General features: G+C 44.0%; 1 protein-coding gene across 2 annotated transcripts in view; it reads left to right on the top strand.

Annotated features, from left to right (window-relative positions):
- The window catches only part of ZCCHC14 (zinc finger CCHC-type containing 14), a 52,375-nt gene that overhangs the window by 24,845 nt on the left and 7,808 nt on the right, over positions 1–19,722 (top strand). For both annotated transcript variants that reach the window (XR_013183964.1, XM_054640986.2), the window contains exons 3-9: positions 11,329–11,402; positions 14,803–14,874; positions 15,079–15,188; positions 17,144–17,238; positions 17,329–17,383; positions 17,870–18,146; positions 19,396–19,487. Coding sequence is in view for 1 of the 2 variants with exons in the window: in XM_054640986.2 (XP_054496961.2) it covers positions 11,329–11,402; positions 14,803–14,874; positions 15,079–15,188; positions 17,144–17,238; positions 17,329–17,383; positions 17,870–18,146; positions 19,396–19,487 (775 nt within the window). In the remaining variant the exon portion in view is untranslated. The remainder of the gene's footprint in view (positions 1–11,328; positions 11,403–14,802; positions 14,875–15,078; positions 15,189–17,143; positions 17,239–17,328; positions 17,384–17,869; positions 18,147–19,395; positions 19,488–19,722) is intronic.

Raw genomic sequence — 19,722 nt, 5'->3', positions numbered from 1 at the left:
CTGGGAGAAATGTAGATTTATATATGGAGCACTCAGCTCCTGCCTTGGGCACTCCGAGTTCAAACCCTGCCGGGCAAATCTTCCTCAGATGCACTCGGGCTGGGTTCATGTCGGGTGTTTTAATAGAACAACAGAGATTAGGATTAGCTGAGTGGTGTTAAAATCTTGATTCAGTCATGAAGTGAGTAAAATCTTGGGTGATTTTAGGGGGGGAAGGTAATGGGTAGTAACAGCTTTAGCTCAGTGTCCATTTTCCTCACCTCAGCCAAGGTGGTTTGTGGTTAGCTCAAGCTGCACCCAAAGGTGCTTTGTATTTCACAGGGTGTTGCTGTGAGACTCCATTTGTCCATTGGTATTTAGGACACTGCTCCACACTTCAAAGCAAGCCCCAGCTCATGTCCCCAGCTGTGGTGACCAGCTGAATGTGTCACTTTTTGCCTGTTCTGGTTTCCTTTCTGAGGCTGGAATCCTCTCTCTGAGCTCAGGGTAAGCAGCTGCCCCATGCAGAACTCAAACTTCAAAGCCTTCAGCTCAGCTGGGTTGGGATATTTGGGATTTAGGGAAGTCTGGATTTCTGGGCTTTGCTACACTTTAGCAAAAAAATGAGAGTTTTCTGTCAGTTTTTCCATGGAAAAGTGACTTTGCATGTGTAATTTTGTAGGTGAATACAACTTTCAGATCAGAATTAATCATGAGGCTCACCTTGGGTTTGAGGGGGCTCAGGGACTTTTATGTGCCAGAGTAAATCCTTTCTGGGGAGAAGCAGGAGATTTCTCTGTGATGAGCAAAGCTCCTCTTAAGAATGAGAAACAAAGCCAACATTTTGTTTAAAAGTGCTCTAAGAATAGTAAATAAAATAAGCACTCCATCAGATAAAACCAGACTAAATATACAACTGCAGCTTGCTTACCCAGAAAGTAAAATTATTTATATCCAAAGTTGAACATTTCTCTTGATTTCAGAGATGTTTTTGTTAGATAAATTCAACACAGGCAGCCTGCTTATTTAAATTTTCTGTATCATGTTAATGGTTACTGGAGCTGCCCTTCACCCCAGGCTCTGGGCTTTGCTCACTTTTGCAGGAATTCTTTTCCATGATTCTGAGCTAACTGGGAGAAGGAAAATGAGCCACTGAGCAAATGAGGTCCAGAGCTACATCCAGAACTCACACTTGGCACTTATGTGCAGAGAATTGATCAGCTGCAGGTGGGATCAGGCAGAAAATGCAGGGTGCAAAGGGGATTCCTGCAGCCCTTTAACAAAATGCAGCCCACAAGGCACAAAACCTGAGCACATGTTGAACCTCACTGGGGCTGATCTCTCTGAATTTGTTGTAGAATACCTTTAAACCTTCAGTGTTGTACATATTTACCTAAAATCATGATTTTTTAGGAAATTTTAGGATTGCTGTGGTAGGATGGAAGGGAGAGGAGGCAGCACAGGCACTGCTCAGGTGGATGGGGGAGGGAGAGGAGGCCACACACAGGATGTGCATTCCTGGAAGGATTCTCCCATTTCCATGTCTGTGGAGTCCTGGAAGTGCCTTCAGTGGCACAGGGGTTGTTAATGAAGGTGAAATTATTGGTCATTGCCTCAGCAGCTCGGGAAGCAGCAGCATGGCCAGGCTCTGGGCTTTGCTCACTTTTGCAGGAATTCTTTTCCATGGTTCTGAGCTAACTGGGAGAAGGAAAAGGAGCCACTGAGCAAATGAGGTCCAGAGCTACATCCAGAACTCACACTTGGCACTTATGTGCAGAGAATTGATCAGCTGCAGGTGGGATCAGGCAGAAAATGCAGGGTGCAAAGGGGATTCCTGCAGCCCTTTAACAATGCAGCCCACAAGGCACAATGTTGAACCTCACTGGGGCTGATCTCTCAGAATTTGTTGTTGAATACCTTTAAACCTTCAGTGTTGTACATATTTACCTAAAATCATGATTTTTTGGGAAATTTTAGGACTGCTGTGGTAGGATGGAAGGGAGAGGAGGCAGCACAGGCACTGCTCTGGATGGGGGAGGGAGAGGAGGGCACACACAGGATGTGCATTCCTGGAAGGATTCTCCCATTTCCATATCTTTGGAGTCCTGGGAGTGCCTTCAGTGGCACAGGGGTTGTTAATGAAGGTGAAATTATTGGTCATTACCTCAGCAGCTCTGGAAGCAGCAGCATGGCCAGGCCCTGGGGCTTTGCTCACTTTTGCAGGAATTCTTTTCCATGGTTCTGAGCTAAATGGGAGAAGGAAAATGAGTCACTGAGCAAATGAGGTCCAGAGCTACATGCAGAACTCACACTTGGCACTTGTGTGCAGAGAATTAATTGATCAGCTGCAGGTGGGATCAGGCAGAAAATGCAGGGTGCAAAGGGGATTCCTGCAGCCCTTTAACAAAATGCAGCCCACAAGGCACAATGTTGAACCTCACTGGGGCTGATCTCCCTGAATTTGTTGTTGAATACCTTTAAACCTTCAGTGTTGTACATATTTACCTAAAATCATGCTTTAAAATGCCATGGTATCAAATCCCATTTTTCTGGATTCTTTTTTCCCTGCCTTCTGCCTGATACCCCAAAGAGCTGCATCTATCCTTGGGTAAAGCTGTTGGAATTAAGGAATATATTGCTGGGTTGTCCCTGATCTCAAACTCCTGCAGCCTTTTCTGGCTCTCTACACAATTTTTGCACCATTCCAGATCTCACAGCAGATCCTGGGGGATGTTCTCAGGCCCAGCACCTGCCCTGTGCCATGTGTTGCTGCTCAAATTTAGGAGCTGTTTCACAAATCTGGCCAATCCAGCAGTCCTTTCTGGGTACTTTATTCTGCAAAAGCTTTTTCTGGCCTCAGAAAAGGAAAAAAAAAAACCCAAAAAAAGACAATTCATCAGGCAGTTGTGTGCTCAGTGGCCATGGCAGGAGGGAGCAGGGATGCAAAGTGCTCCTGGCCTCAAGGATTTGGGCAGAAACCCCTTCAAAACAGTGCTTGAAGCCTTGTCTCAGTTCTTTTCAGAGCAGCTGAGTGGCTCTTCAGGGTTTTCCATTTCCCTGTTACAGAATGGAGTTTTCTCCAGCCTCCAGCAGAGGCACTTTGGGGTTTTGGGAAGCTTTGGAATCCAGGGAAGCTGCACAAGCCATCTTTAGGTTGATTGACTTTTGTGGTTGGCTGAAGTGCTGACAGGATCATTCAGGATTACTCCAAAAATGCATGAATTCAGTTAGAAGTGAGGTATATAGGCTTTTTTTTAAATTTTAAATATCTGTTTTGGAGAAACATAAGAAGGTCACTTAGTTGGCAGCTTAAATCAGCCAAAGTGAGGAAATAGCAGGGACATGAGAGCTCCTGGTTTGGTTGGGGTGAGTGATCCAACCCCAGGCTGTTATTGCTGCTCTGGGCTGCCAAAACTCAGCTCATGGCCTTGCTTTTCACAAAAATCTCTAATTATTTCCTGTGGAATATTGCACTTCATAGCCTTGCTCTTCAATTAAAGCAGCATTGATTTGTCACCTGAACTGATGGTGCAGGGAAGTGTTGGTTTGGATCTTAAACATTCTGTACATTGGAAGAATCCTTATTTTTCAGGGGAAAAAAAAATTATTTACCACAGGAAAATGCCAGATCTGAGAGCTTTTCCTCTGCTGACAGGAATTTTTCATTATGTCCATGAAACTTTAATTTCCAGGGTTTTCCTGTTGAGGAGCAGCCAGCCAGAAGAATTTCTTGCTAAGGAGTGAAACTGTTCTGTTTGCTTACAAGATTTTCCCAGCTGCACTTTCCTTTTCCATGGAAAAACTGTTGTCCACTTTTAGTTTTAAGGGATAGCAGCAGAAAACTGGATGGGGAATGATGTTTTGAGGCTGAGCAGGATCCAGATGAGCCCAACTCAAATTGTATCTTCCTTTTTTTGTAGAACTTCAATAATCTTAATTTTTTGTTTTCAATCTAAACATTCAATTTAGGTATTTAACATTAAGTATTTAACATTTAAGTATTTAACATTCAATTTAAGTATTATTTACTTGCAGAAAGTATTTGAGATCACTTCATTGTACAAATTAGGCCTCTTCACAGGGTGTTTTCTCCACCCAGAACCACTGCAGGATGTGAAAACAGGTTAATATCTTTATAAATTACCCTTCTGGAGAGGTGTGAGATGTCATTAATATAATAACAAAAGGTCATTTTCACAGGACAGCTCAATGCAATGAACTGCAGAGAGAATTGCTTAATCTATTTCTACTTTTGACTTTTCTAGAAGTAGCAAAATAAGATGATTTTCAAGAAGAAACATTTGGTTTTTTGCCTGTTTTCCCTCAATATTTGAAATACTTCCCCATGCTGTTGAGTGGAAGCATTTTCCCCTCTGCTCTCTCCACAGACAAGCTCATGGCTTGTCAATTAAGTTAATGATGCTTTTAATTGTTTGCTGCACTTCCATGTAAGGGTGTTTTTGGGTTAGGGTGAGGGTTAGGGGTTTTTTGGGGTTTTTTGGTGGGGTTTTTTTTGTGTGTGTTTTTTGGTGGTTTTTTGGTGTTTTTTGGTGGGTTTTTGGGTGGGTTTTTTTGGTGGTTTTTGGTGGGGTTTTTTTGTGTTTTTTGGTGTCTATTGGTGGTTTTTTGGTGGTTTTTGGTGGGGTTTTTTGGTGTTTTTTTGCGGTTTTTTGGGTGGTTTTTTGGTGTTTTTTTTTTGGTGTGTTTTTTGGTGGTTTTTTGGTGGGGTTTTTTTTGGTGGGTTTTTTGGTGGTTTTTTGGTGGTTTTTTTGGTGTTTTTTGGGGTTTTTTGGCGGTTTTTTGGTGGTTTTTGGATATTTTTTTGTTTTTTGGTGTTTCTTTGGTGGTTTTTGGTGGTTTTTTGGTGTTTTTTTTGGTGGGGTTTTTTTTTGTGTTTTTTTGGTGTTTTTTTGGTGGGTTTTTTTGGTGGTTTTTTTTGGTGTTTTTTGGTGTTTTTTGCCTCGCCAGCAGCAGTTTCTGTCCCTGCAGCCCTCCCCCAGCAGAGAGCCCCTGGTGCCCTCCTGCTCTGGGCTCTGGCCCGTCAGGTGATGCAGATCAGAGATCTCAGGGGGGTTCATGTGCCATGGAGCACACCAAGGTGTGTTGCTGCTGCCTGGGGAGTAGAGCAGGGCTCAGGCTGAATGGTTTCAGTGCCATCCTCTCCACATATGGAGTGTTCAGAGCCTGCTGGGTTCTGCAGGGTTGGGGCTTTGGGATGCTCCCCCAGGGAATTCTCCCTCTGCAATCACCTCAGGGACAGCTCAGCAGGGCCAGCCTTCAGTGGCAGATCAGATAATTAGGAGATAATATTAGAAGGTCTATTAGAATCTTCTAACACCTATTAGAATATCTGTTAGAAGATCATATTGTCATTCTGTGCTTTGCTAAAGGAGTTTTAGTAACTAAACACAATGGTCTGAGCTCCTGGGACAGTCCCCATCCCTGGAGGTGTCCTGGGGTCACTGGATGTGGCACTCTGGGCTGGTGACAAGGTGGGGATCTGTCACAGCTTGGCTTGCATGGCCTTGGAGCCCTTTTCCAACCTCAGGGATCCTGGGATGGCATCAACACCAAGTTCTTGGCACCCTAAAGATGCTGCTTGTGTTTCAATCTCAGTTCTCATCCTACAGATTCAGACCCTAACATTTAATTCTGCAGGTTTTCCTCAGGCCTCCATTATTCCAGTACAAGAATAATTGAAGTTTTAAGAAGTAGGAGAAAGGGAAATCAAATTTAGTGATGAGAAATCTCAGTCCTTGTGTGTTTGTGGAGAAGAGGAACAATGTCTGTGCTGGGAACAAGAGGCTATCCTGGATTTTTATCATAGCCTGGATAAAAAGCTTTAGAAAGATTTAAAAAGTGAAAGCAAGAAGTTTTCTCCAAAACAGCCCAAAACCCCCTTCTCTTAAGCTGATGTTTATAAGCAGTCAAAAAACCCAAACAAAAAGCCCACAAACCCCTGTAATTTCTGGTCTTTTGTTGCCATGAATGTGCTTTGCATGGAGCAAACAAATTCTTGTATCTGTTTTCCTTCCCTCCTGCCTGTGGATGTGGGAACATAAATCCTGGAGGGTTTGTGGGGAGCCTCTGTGGGATTTTGTTCCCAGATTTTGGCATCTGCTGGGCAGCAGCAGTTGGGTAATGCTGCTTTGGAAGCATTTCTTCAGCACCAGGACTGATGATGATGCCTTGTGGAAGTGGTGGTGCTGCATTTCTGCCCACTTCTGTGTCAACAGCGATGGGGAAAGGATTTTATGAGGTCCCTTTTGTTCCACTTTTTCAGCACAAACTCAGTTGCTTGTCATGGTGTTTGATGCCTCTTTCCATGAATGAAAATCTAATAAATCTTCTAGTTCAGAGGCCTCATTTATGATTATGGCCTCCTCTAGAAAGGATTTTACCTAGGGTTTTTGTTTGTTTGTTAGTTTTTGGTGGTTTTTGTTTGTTTTGGGATTTTGTTTTTGTTTTTTGGGGTTTTTTTTTGTTGTTGTGTTTTTTACCTAGGATTATTATTATTATTATTATTATTATTATTATTATTATTATTATTATTATTATTATTATTATTATTATTATTATTATTATTATTATTATTATTATTATTATTTAAAAGTAACTTGCAGCCTTTCTGCTGTTTTTGGTCAAGTGGCACAAACCAAAATGTTCAGCCCAGTTTCAGGAGACTCAGATTTTGCCCCTGGGGAGTGGCATTTCCATGGTACATCCCACCCAAACTGACCCTGCACCCAGGGATTTCATCAAAGGAAATCCTCGAGGTATGGAATGGTGAAATATTGGATTTTATGGAAAAGGGCTGGGCCACAATCAACACTCCTGATTTATCTTTCATTACTTTTACTTTTTCAGGAGGAGCACAAAATTCTCCATTTGCATTGAGGCACTGATCTGTCTAATCCTTTTATTAGGATGGATCCAGAAGCTGTAAAGGGGCAATTATAAAAAGATCAATATCTGATTGATGTGGCTTCTCAAAATGTCTCATCTGCCCTTGCCCACACCCAGTGCAGGTTTTACCCTGACCTTTACCAGCCAGGAATGGCAGATCCTGAAGGGTTGGAATTGGCCTTTTGCTTTGTGTAGCTGCTGACATTTTGGGAGGAGGAGGAGGAGATCCAAACTCCTGCTTTTTTTGGAGAGGGAGACCAGAAATGCAGAGGATTTAACACCTGGGGTGAGCAGAGGGAGGGAATTGTGTGTCCCTTCACAGGAGCACTGAAGTGAGCAGATGGGAAACGATCCAATATCAGCCAAAAGGGTGAAAATCCCCGGCTGGAAAACAGAAAACAGGAAATATGAAAATAAGAAATGGGGAAAAAAACCAGGGGAAAAGCCCCCAGGAAATAGGAAAAGTAGGAAAGCAGAGCTGAACCAAATGTGTGCAGGCTCCCTGGCTGTGGGGCAGCAGAGGAGGTGACGTCCCTGGCTCTGCTTCTGGCTGTGCCTCAGTGCTGGAGGGTTCCACACCCAGCCTTCCATGCTGGACACCATCAAATGGGCTCCAAAACAACATGGAAAACGCTTCTCTTGTGTTCAGAGAAAGCAGAAAATAACAATAATAATAATAATTTAAAAAAGCCCAAAATGACATGGAAAACGCTTCTCTTGTGTTCAGAGAAAGCAGAAAATAACAATAATAATAATAATTTAAAGAAAGCCCTTAAGGGATGATGCCAGAAGGTCCTGGCAGGTGGCACCACAGCCTTGCTGGAGCTTCTCCAAGCCCCTTTGTTTTCCTCTGCCCCTCTCCTGGGGATCTCATCCAGCTGTTCCACTCACCTGCTGGAATTGCCCAGATATTTCTGGATAAATCCCCACAGCAAGAGGCCTCCTGTGCCCCTTTGCCAGTGCAAATATACTCAGGGAATCTCCTGAATTAGAAACTTTTCACTTTTTGTGTCCCCTGGGTTGGCAAGTTGGAGTTTTGCTGGATTCAGCATCCTGAAAAGCCATCAGTATCATGTGTCCTTAATTCTGCACAAAGGGTTTTCTGCTCCTGGACTCATTCATTGGGATACTGAGTAGAGTCAGCTCTTTGAGCTTTTGAGAGTAAAAGAAGTAAATAAAAATCCCTTTTTTTTCCTTCCCTTTGTACTTAGTGGATGGCACCTTTTCTTCTGGAGTTCTGTAGCACTGATTGAATAAAGTGAAGCTTCAGGGTAGGTTTGGGAAGGTTATTTCAATAAACCAGCCAGAAGTTAAACAACACACAGAGTAGGTGAGAGGCCACAGAACACAAACACAACTTGATAAATTAAACAAGATTTCTTCAGGCAGGTGATGTTTTTCATTTTTCATGGTATTTTAGCTAGCTGGGAGAAAACTCCTGGAGCTGTTTGTGTGATATGAGGAATTGCCCAGTTGGTGTTCCCTAAAGCCTCTCCTGCAGGACAGGAGCTGCATTTCCTGCCCTAGAACAGAGCTCATCTTACAAGATCAGTAAATCTGATCTTTACCTACAGGTCCATTTTTCTGATTGCAATCCTTTCCCATGATAAATTCACTGCAGTGCATTTTATTCACTGGGCAAGCTCAGCCCATGCTTTGAGCAGGAAAAGGTTGTGGCACTGTCAGCACCACGAGATCCAGGGGTGGTTTACTCCACAGAGTAAAACAGGAATAGCTTGGGTTTGTGTCTCTGAGTAATCCAATTCTGCTGCAATTGCTGGAGATGAAAAATGAATGTCTGGAAGAGATGGGCTTTGAATCCTTTAGAAATGCCAAATGATAAGAACAGTTGCAGAAAAGTGATGCTGGGTTTGCTATAAACAACAAATGTTGCATAACACAGGCTGTGTTTTTCAAAACCAGATGTTGCAGCAGTTGACACCAGGATTTCTGCAAGTTATTTGCTCATCTTTCAGCTGCTTCACCACATTCCCCCTCTCAATACCCATTTTACACATTATTTTCATTATAATCCTGTAGTACTCATAATTCCAATCAATATTCAGTTTATTTTAGCTGTGATCGCATCTCAGGGGGCCCTGAATTCTCTTAAAGAAATGTACTGAGGTAGATTTTTTTTTTTCAATTAACCTTTTCAAATCTTCATGTTCAAACCTTCATACCACTGAATATTGTGTGGATGGCTCAGCAATGTCTGCTGAGCAGATTTATCCCTGTGGTGCTCAGCATGTGGCACAAAATCATTTCAGAAGCGTGAGAGGAACCCAGTGCAATCTTTTGAAAGGAACAAACCTCTCCAAAAAGCAGAATGTGCAGGAGAAAGCAGTAAGTAATGAATTGACATTATTCCTAAGCCCAGGGATTGATGTAATTGCAATTAGGAGTTACATGGAGGAGGAACAGTTGTGAGTATCAGAACAGGAATGTTCATTTTCTCCATGTAAAGACAGCCACAAACATCTGTGGAGCTGAATTTGGGGGCTTTCAATATTTTCACTGCAAATAAGACTGAAAGGAGAGATTTTCAAGCAGCCAAGACTCAGGGGGTAACATTTGGAAATGAGCAGGACCTGCAGAGCTGTGTCCAGCCCTGGGATTGCCAGAGCCAGGAATGCTGGAACGAGCCCAGAGGAGCCCTTGGAGCTGCTCCAGGGCTGGGACACCTGGGGGTGAGAGGAGAAGAGAGGAGAAGGCTCCAGGGAGAGCTCAGAGCCCCTAAAGGGGCTCCAGGGAGAACTCAGAGCCCCTAAAGGGGCTCCAGGGAGAGCTCAGAGCCCCTAAAGGGGCTGCAGGGAGAGCTCAGAGCCCCTAAAGGGGCTCCAGGGAGAGCTCAGAGCCCCTAAAGGGGCTGCAGGGAGAGCTCAGGGCCCCTAAAGGGGCTCCAGGGAGAGCTCAGGGCCCCTAAAGGGGCTCCAGGGAGACTCAGGGCCCCTAAAGGGGCTCCAGGGAGAGCTCAGAGCCCCTAAAGGGGCTCCAGGAGAGGGACTGGGGACAAGGGATGGGGTACAGGACACAGGGAATGGCTCCCACTGCCAGAGAGTGGATTTAGGTGGGATTTGGGGCAGGAATTGTTCCCTGTGAGGGTGGGAAGGCCCTGGCACAGGTGCCCAGAGCAGCTGGGGCTGCCCCTGGATCCCTGGCAGTGCCCAAGGCCAGGCTGGACAGGGCTTGGAGCAGCCTGGGACAGTGGGAGGTGTCAGGGTTGGAACTGGGTGGGCTTTAAGGTCCTTTCTAACCCAAAGCATTCTGGGATTCTCTGAGAACACAATAAAAACAATTTAAAAGGTCTCAATGAAACCTTCAGGCCACAACTGCTGGGAAACAGAGGGAACTCAGGCTCCAGATGGGCTTTGGGTGGAGCCTCCCTGGGGACAGGGACAAGGGAGGTGACACAAGGCAGGTCCCTGTTGCAGTGGTGCTGCTGTCATTTCACTGCAGTGTTTTGTTGGGCACTCAGGAGGAAGTTCCATGTGATAAACGTTGGTTTGAGTCTTACTGATAACCAAAAGTTAATAATAAATAGTCCTGAAAACAGGTAAACAGCTTGTAAATGGGGATTCTCTGGAAATAAAGTGACACAATTCTGGGCTCTGCTTGTTAGGACTGCTCAGTCCAAAAACTCCATGCACAGCACGTGTCCCTTCAGGCACCTGGCACTCACAGGTGAAATTTTACTGACTCTGGGTTGGGATAATTCTGCTTTTGAAGTTTTAAGCCAATGTAAATTGGCTTTTTCTAAGCAAAATCCATGTGTGGATCCCCATGTGTGCAGTCATAAGGCAGGAAGGATTTATAAGAGAATAGAAAGTTGATGAAATAAAGGCTTTTCATGGTGAATTCCTGCTCTGGGTGTCTTGGGGAAGGGGGAGTCTCCCAGAACTCAGCACACCAAGTATCTGATGTGTGAATTGACCTGTCCTGGCATCCATCCTTTCTACACTCAGATCCTGGTTTTACTTACACCTTATTCCAAGGGAATTTTTCTGTGAAGCTGCAGGAAGGGAGGAGTCAGGATGTGAACAGAGCCATGAAACCAAAGTGAACTTGTAAAACCAGGCCCTGAAAACATGGAGAGCTCTTCCTCATGCCAGCTCCCCTGGGAGGGATGGTGTTTGTTCCTTGATGTTATTAAGATAATTCCATGTGTGTTATTACAGAGATGAGTGGGGTGATAAGAGCTTTGCTTGGAGTGGATTATTTGGGTTGAAACTGCTTGGAATGAAGCTCTCCCAAGGTTGGAAAACAGCATCAAGTGGTGGTACCAACATTCCTGAGGGAGGAAGTTGGAACTGGGCACCTGGAACACCTCCACAGGTCATGGGATGCTCTCAAAACAAGGCCTGGCACTTCCCAAAAGTCATCACTTATGCCTGTATTGAGGAACATCCTCCTCATTCTTCTTCTCTTTTTGTTTTTCCATAGTGAGTGTTGAAAAAGTGGAATTAAAGGGGCTGGCACACAAGAAGACTGAAAGAAATGTTGAGTATTCCTTTGAGGTAAGTTTGGGTTTCCTTTCCTATGAAAGAAGGGAGGATAATACTTTAGGAGGAGTTGAGGAAATTTTCAAATTTTATTGTTAGATCCCAAAAATCCTTTGTTGAGAGCAGAGCTCCTTTGGGACTGATAGCTTTTAATCAATGATTTGAAAGTCATAAATGGCTGTGGATGATACAGAGGTTGGTAGGTGGGGATTGGCAAAAAAAAAAAAACCCAAAAAACATTTTGATGGAGGAAATTTTGGCAGTGTTTATTTAGGGGAAATGTGATGCCACACTTACAGGATATTATCCATATCTATATCCAATGTCCATTCTTCTGCTGGAATGCAGAAGCCAGAGAGAATTTAGGTCTTAATCTGGACAGAGAACAGTGTGGGCTCTGAGGGCACAGCTGCTGGAGAGAGGCAGGGAGGAGGGAGCCTGTGGTGGGATATGGTTCCAAAAGGTTGGAGGGAACAGAAAAGCTTTGGGAACTCCTCAGGGCTGAGTGCTGGGTTTATCTTGGGAGCTCTCAGAGGAACCCATCACACCCAAGATAGCCCAGCTACCCTGAAAGGCATAAAATCAGCAGGATGGCTTCTGAGGCAGTGTTGGAAACAGAAACATGTTTAATAAAAGGCAAAATAACGAAGCTCTTACAGAGAAAAACCAAGCCAGGGGCAAAAGGTTCTTGCTTCTGCTAGAACACCCCACAAAAGCAAATATTTCCTTTGTTCTTTCCTAGTGAACTACATAGGTGGGACCTCTTGGCCTCTGTCCAACTGGACAGCCCCAGGTTTGAGGTGAAGTCCCAAAGGTCCTATGAGGTGTCTTTGGGAGAGAAACTTCTGGGCTTTTTGCCTTTTTAAGCAGACAAAGAACAATTGAGTCACTCCATCAACAGGGGGCACATTCCTACACTTGAGGAAAACTCAGTGGAGCAAGAACTGGGGGAGTTGACTGGAAGGGAATTTTCACCGTGAGCTGAAAGTGTTGGCAAAGGGAATCAAACCCTTCCCAGCAGAGAGGTGTTCACCCAGCAGGAAGGGCAGGGCAGGGGCTGCTGGGTGAGCTGCAGGCAGCCTGGCCTGGGTGGCAGTGGCAGCAGTGCTGTGGCACTGGCAGTGGCAGTGGCAGTGCTGTGGCACTGAGAGTGGCAGTGGCAGCAGTGCTGTGGCACTGACAGTGGCACTGACAGTGGCAGTGGCAGCAGTGTTGTGGCACTGACAGTGGCAGTGGCAGCAGTGCTGTGGCACTAAGAGGGGCAGTGGCAGCAGTGCTGTGGCACTGACAGTGGCACTGACAGTGGCACTGAGAGTGGCAGCAGTGCTGTGGCACTGACAGTGGCAGGGGCAGCAGTGATGTGGCACTGACAGTGGCAGGGGCAGCAGTCCCAGTGGCACTGACAGTGGCAGCAGTGCTGTGGCACAGAGAGTGGCACTGACAGTGACAGTGGCAGCAGTCCCAGTGGCACTGACAGTGGCAGTGGCAGCAGTGCTGTGGCACTGACAGTGGGACAGAGAATGGCAGTGGCAGCAGTGTTGTGGCACTGACAGTGGCAGTGGCCACAGTGCCAGTGGCACAGAGAGTGGCTCAGCCCCCAGGCCAGCAGCAGCAGCAGCTTCCCCCTGCTGCAGCCTGGGTTTGCTCCCATCCCCCTGCAGGGATGAGTTCCTTGTTCATCCCCTGGAGCAATGGCAGCCATGGGAATGGTGCTGCTGGGCAGCTGACAAACTGGAGTCAGGTATTCCAAAGTTTGGGATGCACAGAAAACAGCTTTGGTTTGTTTGATGAGACAAAGTGGGGGCTGAGAAAAGGGGAACTCAGAAGGAATCAGGTGGGAGAATCCCAATTATCCACAACTTTCACCAAGTTATTCCTTAAAACTCCTCAGCATCTGTTGGGATTTTGGCAGCATTAACCTCTGCAGGGCTGGATTCATGGAGAATGTCCCAAATTTCCTGAATCCCCAATTGTTCCAAATGTCATCAATCACAGACAGGATTTTTCCAAGGGCTTTTCAAGCTCTGTATGAAGCCTGCAGTTGTCTCCACTCCAATTAAGATCTCGTGAAACTTCTTTTCCTATTACAAATTTTTCTATAAATAACAGAAATTACTGTACCCAATGTTTGCCTCAACAGCTTGAACTGAAGGAAGAGCAGAGACTTCAGCTGAGTTGATAAATTGCTGTTTGCTGGGTTAAAAACCCAATTATGGAATGGTTTTGTTCAGTTTAGGAGCTTGGGAATAGCAGGTCAATGGATGGAGCAGTGTCGTGTTTGCAGTGCTATTGTTCCCCCCATTTACAGTTCACATTATTGTTTTATAAGTATTGAAAATTCAAGTTTAAACAGAAGTCATGACAGTTGTTGAGTTATTACAGAACTAGGAAAAAAGAGAATATTTCCTGTACTTTCTGAAATTCCTTGTGAATTAAAAAAAAAATATTTATTTACCACAAACTTAAAAACAAAACAACCCACAAACTTGGTAAAACTGCTCAAGTTTCTGTCTTCTTTTCCCCCCCTTTTTTTGTGTAACAGCTCTGCTGAGAGGAAATTCCTCCCTTATGTAATATATTTTGAAATCCTCTCCTCTCCCCACTCATTTTGGCAGCTCTTGGATGGCTGGAAAAACTTAGTGTATGTTTGGAGTTGTCATTGAAACGAATGTCATGTGAGAGGCTGCTCTGTGATCCCCAGACTCCCACCCAGCTCCTTCCCTCTGGATCCAGCTGCCTCCCAGATGCTCCAATGGATATTTTGGATCCATAGGGATTCACTCCTAGCCTGTCTCATGCTGATTTTCCTCAAGCCAAGAAATCCTGATTTTTGGCTTGATTAAACTTATCTCCCAAGCAATAAACGCTTCAATATCCAAGGGTGTTGTGGCTTGTTTGTGTGGGAAGAAATACTGAATATTCCCTTTTTTTAGAGCATGGACAAGATGGAGTCTGGAGCAGGAGCTGCAGGTTTCACTGGGAAGGTTTTGCCTGGATTTTTGCTGCCATTCTCAATTTTTCTGGCATATGGAGTTGATTAATTAGCAATAGGCAGCCTTGTGTGGGGGGAGCTGTTCCTGTTGGAAAGCAGATCCTACAAACCAGCTGTTTTCTTTAACAATAATGAGGAGAAAAAATTCCATTACTCCGTGGTTGCTTGCTTAACTCTGGATGTCTGCAGGGTGTAAGGGCTGTGTAAACTCTGAGGGGCTTTTCCAAGCATCCAGAGCAGTTGACAAATGTAAAAACAGCAAGAATTGGGCAGCAATTTTGTCCTTGTGCACAAAAAAAAAGTGTTTCCTTCTTGATGTCACCCATCAGAACATCTGTGAGGGACAGTTGATACCAATTACTGAATTTTGAGGAACCAAATTCAATTAATTACTAAAGCAAACCCTTCTTGCTCCTCCCCAAGGTCCTGTGGTCTGATTCTTCGGTGACGTTGGTAACCAAATCTTCTGCTGAAGTGACTGAATTCATTTCAAAGGTAAAGACAATAAGAAAAACACTTTGAAAAGGAAAAAAATGTTGTGTCCCCCTCTCTAATTTTGTTCAGTGATACTTCTCAAAATGTGCCAAGAGAATTCAGATTGAATTTCATAAAATATTTCATTTATAACGGGCAGTGGCTTGAACCTCATAGAAATAACAAAACTTTTCAAGTTTAATTTGTCATATCCTCCCCCTTTAGCTGTCTCAGCTGTATCCAGAAGAAAACTTGGAGAAATTCATTCCCTGCTTAGCTGGTCCAGATTCATTTTACCTGGAAAGGAACCACATGGACCTGGAATCAGACCTGAGGTATGCTGGGATTTTGTGGAGTTTTTATCTTGACAGTGGGCTTCTTTCACTGAGAAAAAGAAAAAAAAACAAAACAGGAAATAGAAATATTATCTCCATATTCTAAATTACTTCAAAGAAATTAGAGCCTGATCCTAAGCTTTTTTTCCTGGATGTTCCATTAATTCCAGTGCATAACAATTTTTCAGGAATTCTTTCTTGAGAAATACAGATGGTAATAATATTCTGTATTGAGCTTCCTGGAGAATTGATATTTCCTCATTCCTTGTGAAGAACAAATAGAGGATCACTGGTTTTGCAAAAGTTTGGTTTGGACTCAAAAATAACCAGAATTTTTTAAAACAACCACTCAAAACTCAGGAAAAAATAGAAGCCTGAATATTCACCCTTCTTTATTGAGGAATGGGTTGTGGGGATTTTTTTCCCCCTTTCACAGAGTTTTTATTTTCTCAGTCATTTTAGGTTGTCATTTTACTTTCATTTTAAAAAGTTAGGTATGTATTTAGATATTATTAAATTGTTACATTTTTGGAAGTCTTTAACAGCTAAGAAATTTTTGAAGCCTTATCTTGTACCTCCTCAAATTATCACAAATCATCTGGCCATTATTTAATATAAACCATTATTTAAATATCATCACCTGTAGCAGATCACATCAGGTTTGTCTTTCTAAATATGATTTTCCTAGGAAAATTGGAGTGACTTAAATTCCTTTCAGCTGCTACTGTCTTTATCTACACAAAACGAAATTATTGTAATATTAATATCATTCTGATCCTAATATGTTATTATTATAAAATCAAATGACACTTTAAAATATTAATTCACTTTATTAGAGCTTCTCCTTTCCACTTTTTTTTTGCCCTAAACTATGGTGGATGTTGGTTTTCCATAGGCAGCAGCCAGCAGGTGCATGCCTGGATTGTTTTTCATGGCAGGCAGCATTCCCAGTGCCTTGCAGTGCTCCAAGGAGACTTTGGGAGGCTGCAGGCAATGTGTGTGTGCCTGCTGCTTGGGAACAACAGCCTCTGCAAATCTGGGTTAATGGAGCAGCAACTGCCCTGCCAGGCCTCAGCTGCAGCTCTGGAGCAGGGCAGAAGCTGCTCCAAGGTGCTGCTCAGCTGTGAAATTCAGCCCTGAACTCTGGGCTTTCCAGCTGGGAAACGCCTCTGGGTGTGAGAGGTGCAAAGCTTTGGGAAATTGGCGTTTTTTGGTGCAATCCCACAGTGGTTTGGGTTGAAGGGAGCTCAAAGCTCATCCCATCCCACCCCTGCCATGGCAGGGACACCTTCCACTGTCCCAGGGTGCCCCAAACCCTGTCCAGCCTGGCTCTGGGCACTGCCAGGAATGCAGGGGCAGTCCCAGCTGCTCTGGGCACCTGTGCCAGGGCCTGCCCACCCTGCCAGGGAAGGATTTCTCCCTCTGGATTTTATCTAAATCCATCCTCTTCCAGCTCAAAGCTGTCCCTCCTTGTCCTGCCCCTCCATCCCTTGTCCCACAGCCCCCTGGAGGAGCTGGAATGCTGTTAAAGGGCTTTTTTCCCTTAGAAGAGGCACAGGGAAAATGTGACAGAAGTTTTGCCCTAAACTGCCAGACTCTGCATCTGCTGTTTATCTCCAAGAGGAGGAAATTCAATAACAGATCCATCTCTATTTTATATTCCTCAGGTTCCTGCATTTGAAAGGCAATTTTCAAGTTTACATTTGAACATTTTCTGCCTTAGAAGTGTTCAGGGTTGCTGAATGAGGGGTCCTTGCTGAAACACTCACCAGAGTGAAAACAACCCGGGGGTAACAGGGTTTGGTATTAAGAATATCCATCAATTTCCAGAATTCAGAATTGCATGGTGGGTTTCAGCTTTTCAATTTCCAATCTGATTTCCAAGTGTGTTGTCCAGAGTGCAATCCTGATGGATTTGGGAGGCTCTAACAGAGCAGGGCCTTTGTTTGCTGCAGGTACCTGGCCCCGTTCCCTTCCCATGTGGTGAAAAATGACCACGTCAGGAAGTTCTTCAGCACTTCATCTCCCTCACAGCAACTTCAGAGCTCAAGTGAGTTGAAATAAAGTTTAAAAATAGTATTTTTTTTTGTACTGCATTTCATAAACTGATGCCATTTGTGACTCTGTTCCTTGTTTCCAGATCCTGGCAACCCCTCCCTGTATAAAGTAGGAACTACGCTGGGAACATCTGGAAGGTGAAATATTTATCCTGTTTATAATTCATTCTCTTAAGGGGCAATTTTCATGTCCTCCAACAAAACCCAGACCACCTTCAAGGAGCCAATATTGTGGCTTCTTTTGCCACTTCCATATGGAAAGATTAAAAATTTCCATGGGATTATATTTGGGCTTCTTTACTTCTTTTTAATAATGCAAAGGCCGCTCTGTCGAAAGCTTTTTTAAATCACAGAGAGACAGCAGAATATTTCATATCTGTGATTAGTGAAGGAAATTATTGAAGGAAAATTCTGTTGAAGGTGAAGATCAGCTTCCCCCTTTGCCAGAAGAGCCCTGTTTTACTGAGCTGTGGAGCAGGGCAGGTACAAATCCATACCTTGGCTCCAATGGGGTCGTTTCCCCCAGAATTTCTATGAATTTTTCCCGATTTCTGTGGCCACAGCAGCTGATCTCTGGCTGTCACAGCTCATCCCACTAAACCCAGGCCTGTTCCTGTTTTGCAGACCTATCTGTGGGGTGGCTGGAATTCAGTCTTCCCAGAGCCACGTGCAGCACTCGGCCGCTGCCCCGGCGTCTCTGGCGCACTGCTCGCACTCGGGCAGCGCCGGCTCCTCCTCGCTGGGCTATCGCTCCCAGCTGGAGAGCTCCTCCCCTGCCATGCTGATGTCTTCCAGCCCTCAGACCCCTCAGACACAGGAGCAGAACGGCATCCTGGACTGGCTCAGGAAGCTGCGCTTGCACAAGTATTACCCCGTCTTCAAGCAGCTCACCATGGAGAAGGTAGGGCGGGAAAGGGAGGGAAGCAGCTTTTAATTATCCCCACCTTCTCCAGGCTGGGAACATCTGCACCCAGGATCACACAAGTTTCTGGCACTGCTGGGGAGGTTTTCACTTTCTGAAAGCAGTAATGAATTGATGAAAACCTTCTTGTTGTTCTCACTCTGTGTTGTGTCCAGGGCTGTCCAACAGCTGCTGCTTCTCCCAGGCTTCCTCATGGAAGGCTTGGAGATCCAGCTGGGATGCTGCCTCAGCAGCTCTGCTTGGCTCCCTGGGCATCCTTTTGTGTGCAGGAGATACCTAAATATGTTGATTTCTCTGGAATTCTGCTTCTTGGTTGATTTTTCTCCCAAAATATTTGGTTATCCCTGTTTTAAGAACTAGATTTTCAGAGACATGTGGCATGAATATGAACATGAGTGAGTGAGGTTTGTTTCCTGCAGAAATTCCTGTGGAAAAATCATCTCTTATGTCTTTGCATTGCAAGAGTCCCTGATCACACCTTGTGTGCTGGATTTTGTCTCAACGAGGTTTTGGAGCATTTTCCCAGCTCCAGTGGGAGAGTACTTGTCCTCTTTCTTTTGGCCTGGAACGCCCTCCAGTGGAGGGAGGGTTGGGCTGAGCTTTGTGCTGCTTTGGAATATTTTATGGATTTAATTTCAATCTCTTACCAGAGGCTTCTGATTTAATTTTCTTCATTATAAGAAGGGAAATATACTGGGGTTTTTTTTAATCTTTAATAATGTAGTAAAACTCTGTATTCCAGTCTATTTTTAAAAAAGCAAATATTATTATGCATACTTCATTGCCTTTCATTTTAATTACATCATAATATAAATGTCTGTATCTATCTATATTTTATTATTAAATTTACTATTGGTGTATATTTTTGCTCCACTTTTGTGGTAAATAACACACTGAGAAAACTGGAGTGATTTTCTAAGTTCCTTAAATTCACTGATAGCACCAAGTTCTATTTTAATTTAATTCTATTTTAATATGTACATGAGTTATTTCATCTTTATTGTGACTGGTTAATTCAAGCACACACCTAATTAAATTAAATCTGCACGTTTCTTCCTTTCATGCCTGTCCCCCACACTTTCCTTTTACACTATAATTGAAAACTGGAGTAGAGAGTTTCTTTGAATTTAAAAATGGTTTTAAAGTTGGCTTTTGGAATTACTCTTCACTAAAAAAGGGAATAAGAATATTTCAGGATATAAAACTAAACATATTTTTTCTTTCAAAGTTTCTGAGTCTTACTGAGGAAGATCTGAATAAGTTTGAGTCCCTCACCATGGGAGCAAAGAAGAAGCTCAAGACCCAACTGGAGCTGGAGAAGTAAGTGAGGGCTGGGTGAACTTCTTTTATGGCCAAAAAATGCAAATTTTACTTCCCAGAGCACAAACCTGCCATGATTCCCATGGAGATATGGATGATGATTATCTCCATTACTAAACAATAGTTAGCACTTTGTGGTTTACTGCTGCCTCTTCAGGGTTGTGATAAGGATACCAAATCTTTAAATCTACAAAATACACACATTGTGTTTAGGTTTTTTTAAACTTGTATCACA

Source organism: Agelaius phoeniceus, chromosome 12 (assembly GCF_051311805.1).
Source record: "Agelaius phoeniceus isolate bAgePho1 chromosome 12, bAgePho1.hap1, whole genome shotgun sequence".
Classification (NCBI taxonomy): Eukaryota; Metazoa; Chordata; class Aves; order Passeriformes; family Icteridae; genus Agelaius; species Agelaius phoeniceus.
Note: the sequence above shows the minus strand (reverse complement) of the source record. Positions and strands in the feature narration are given on the sequence as shown.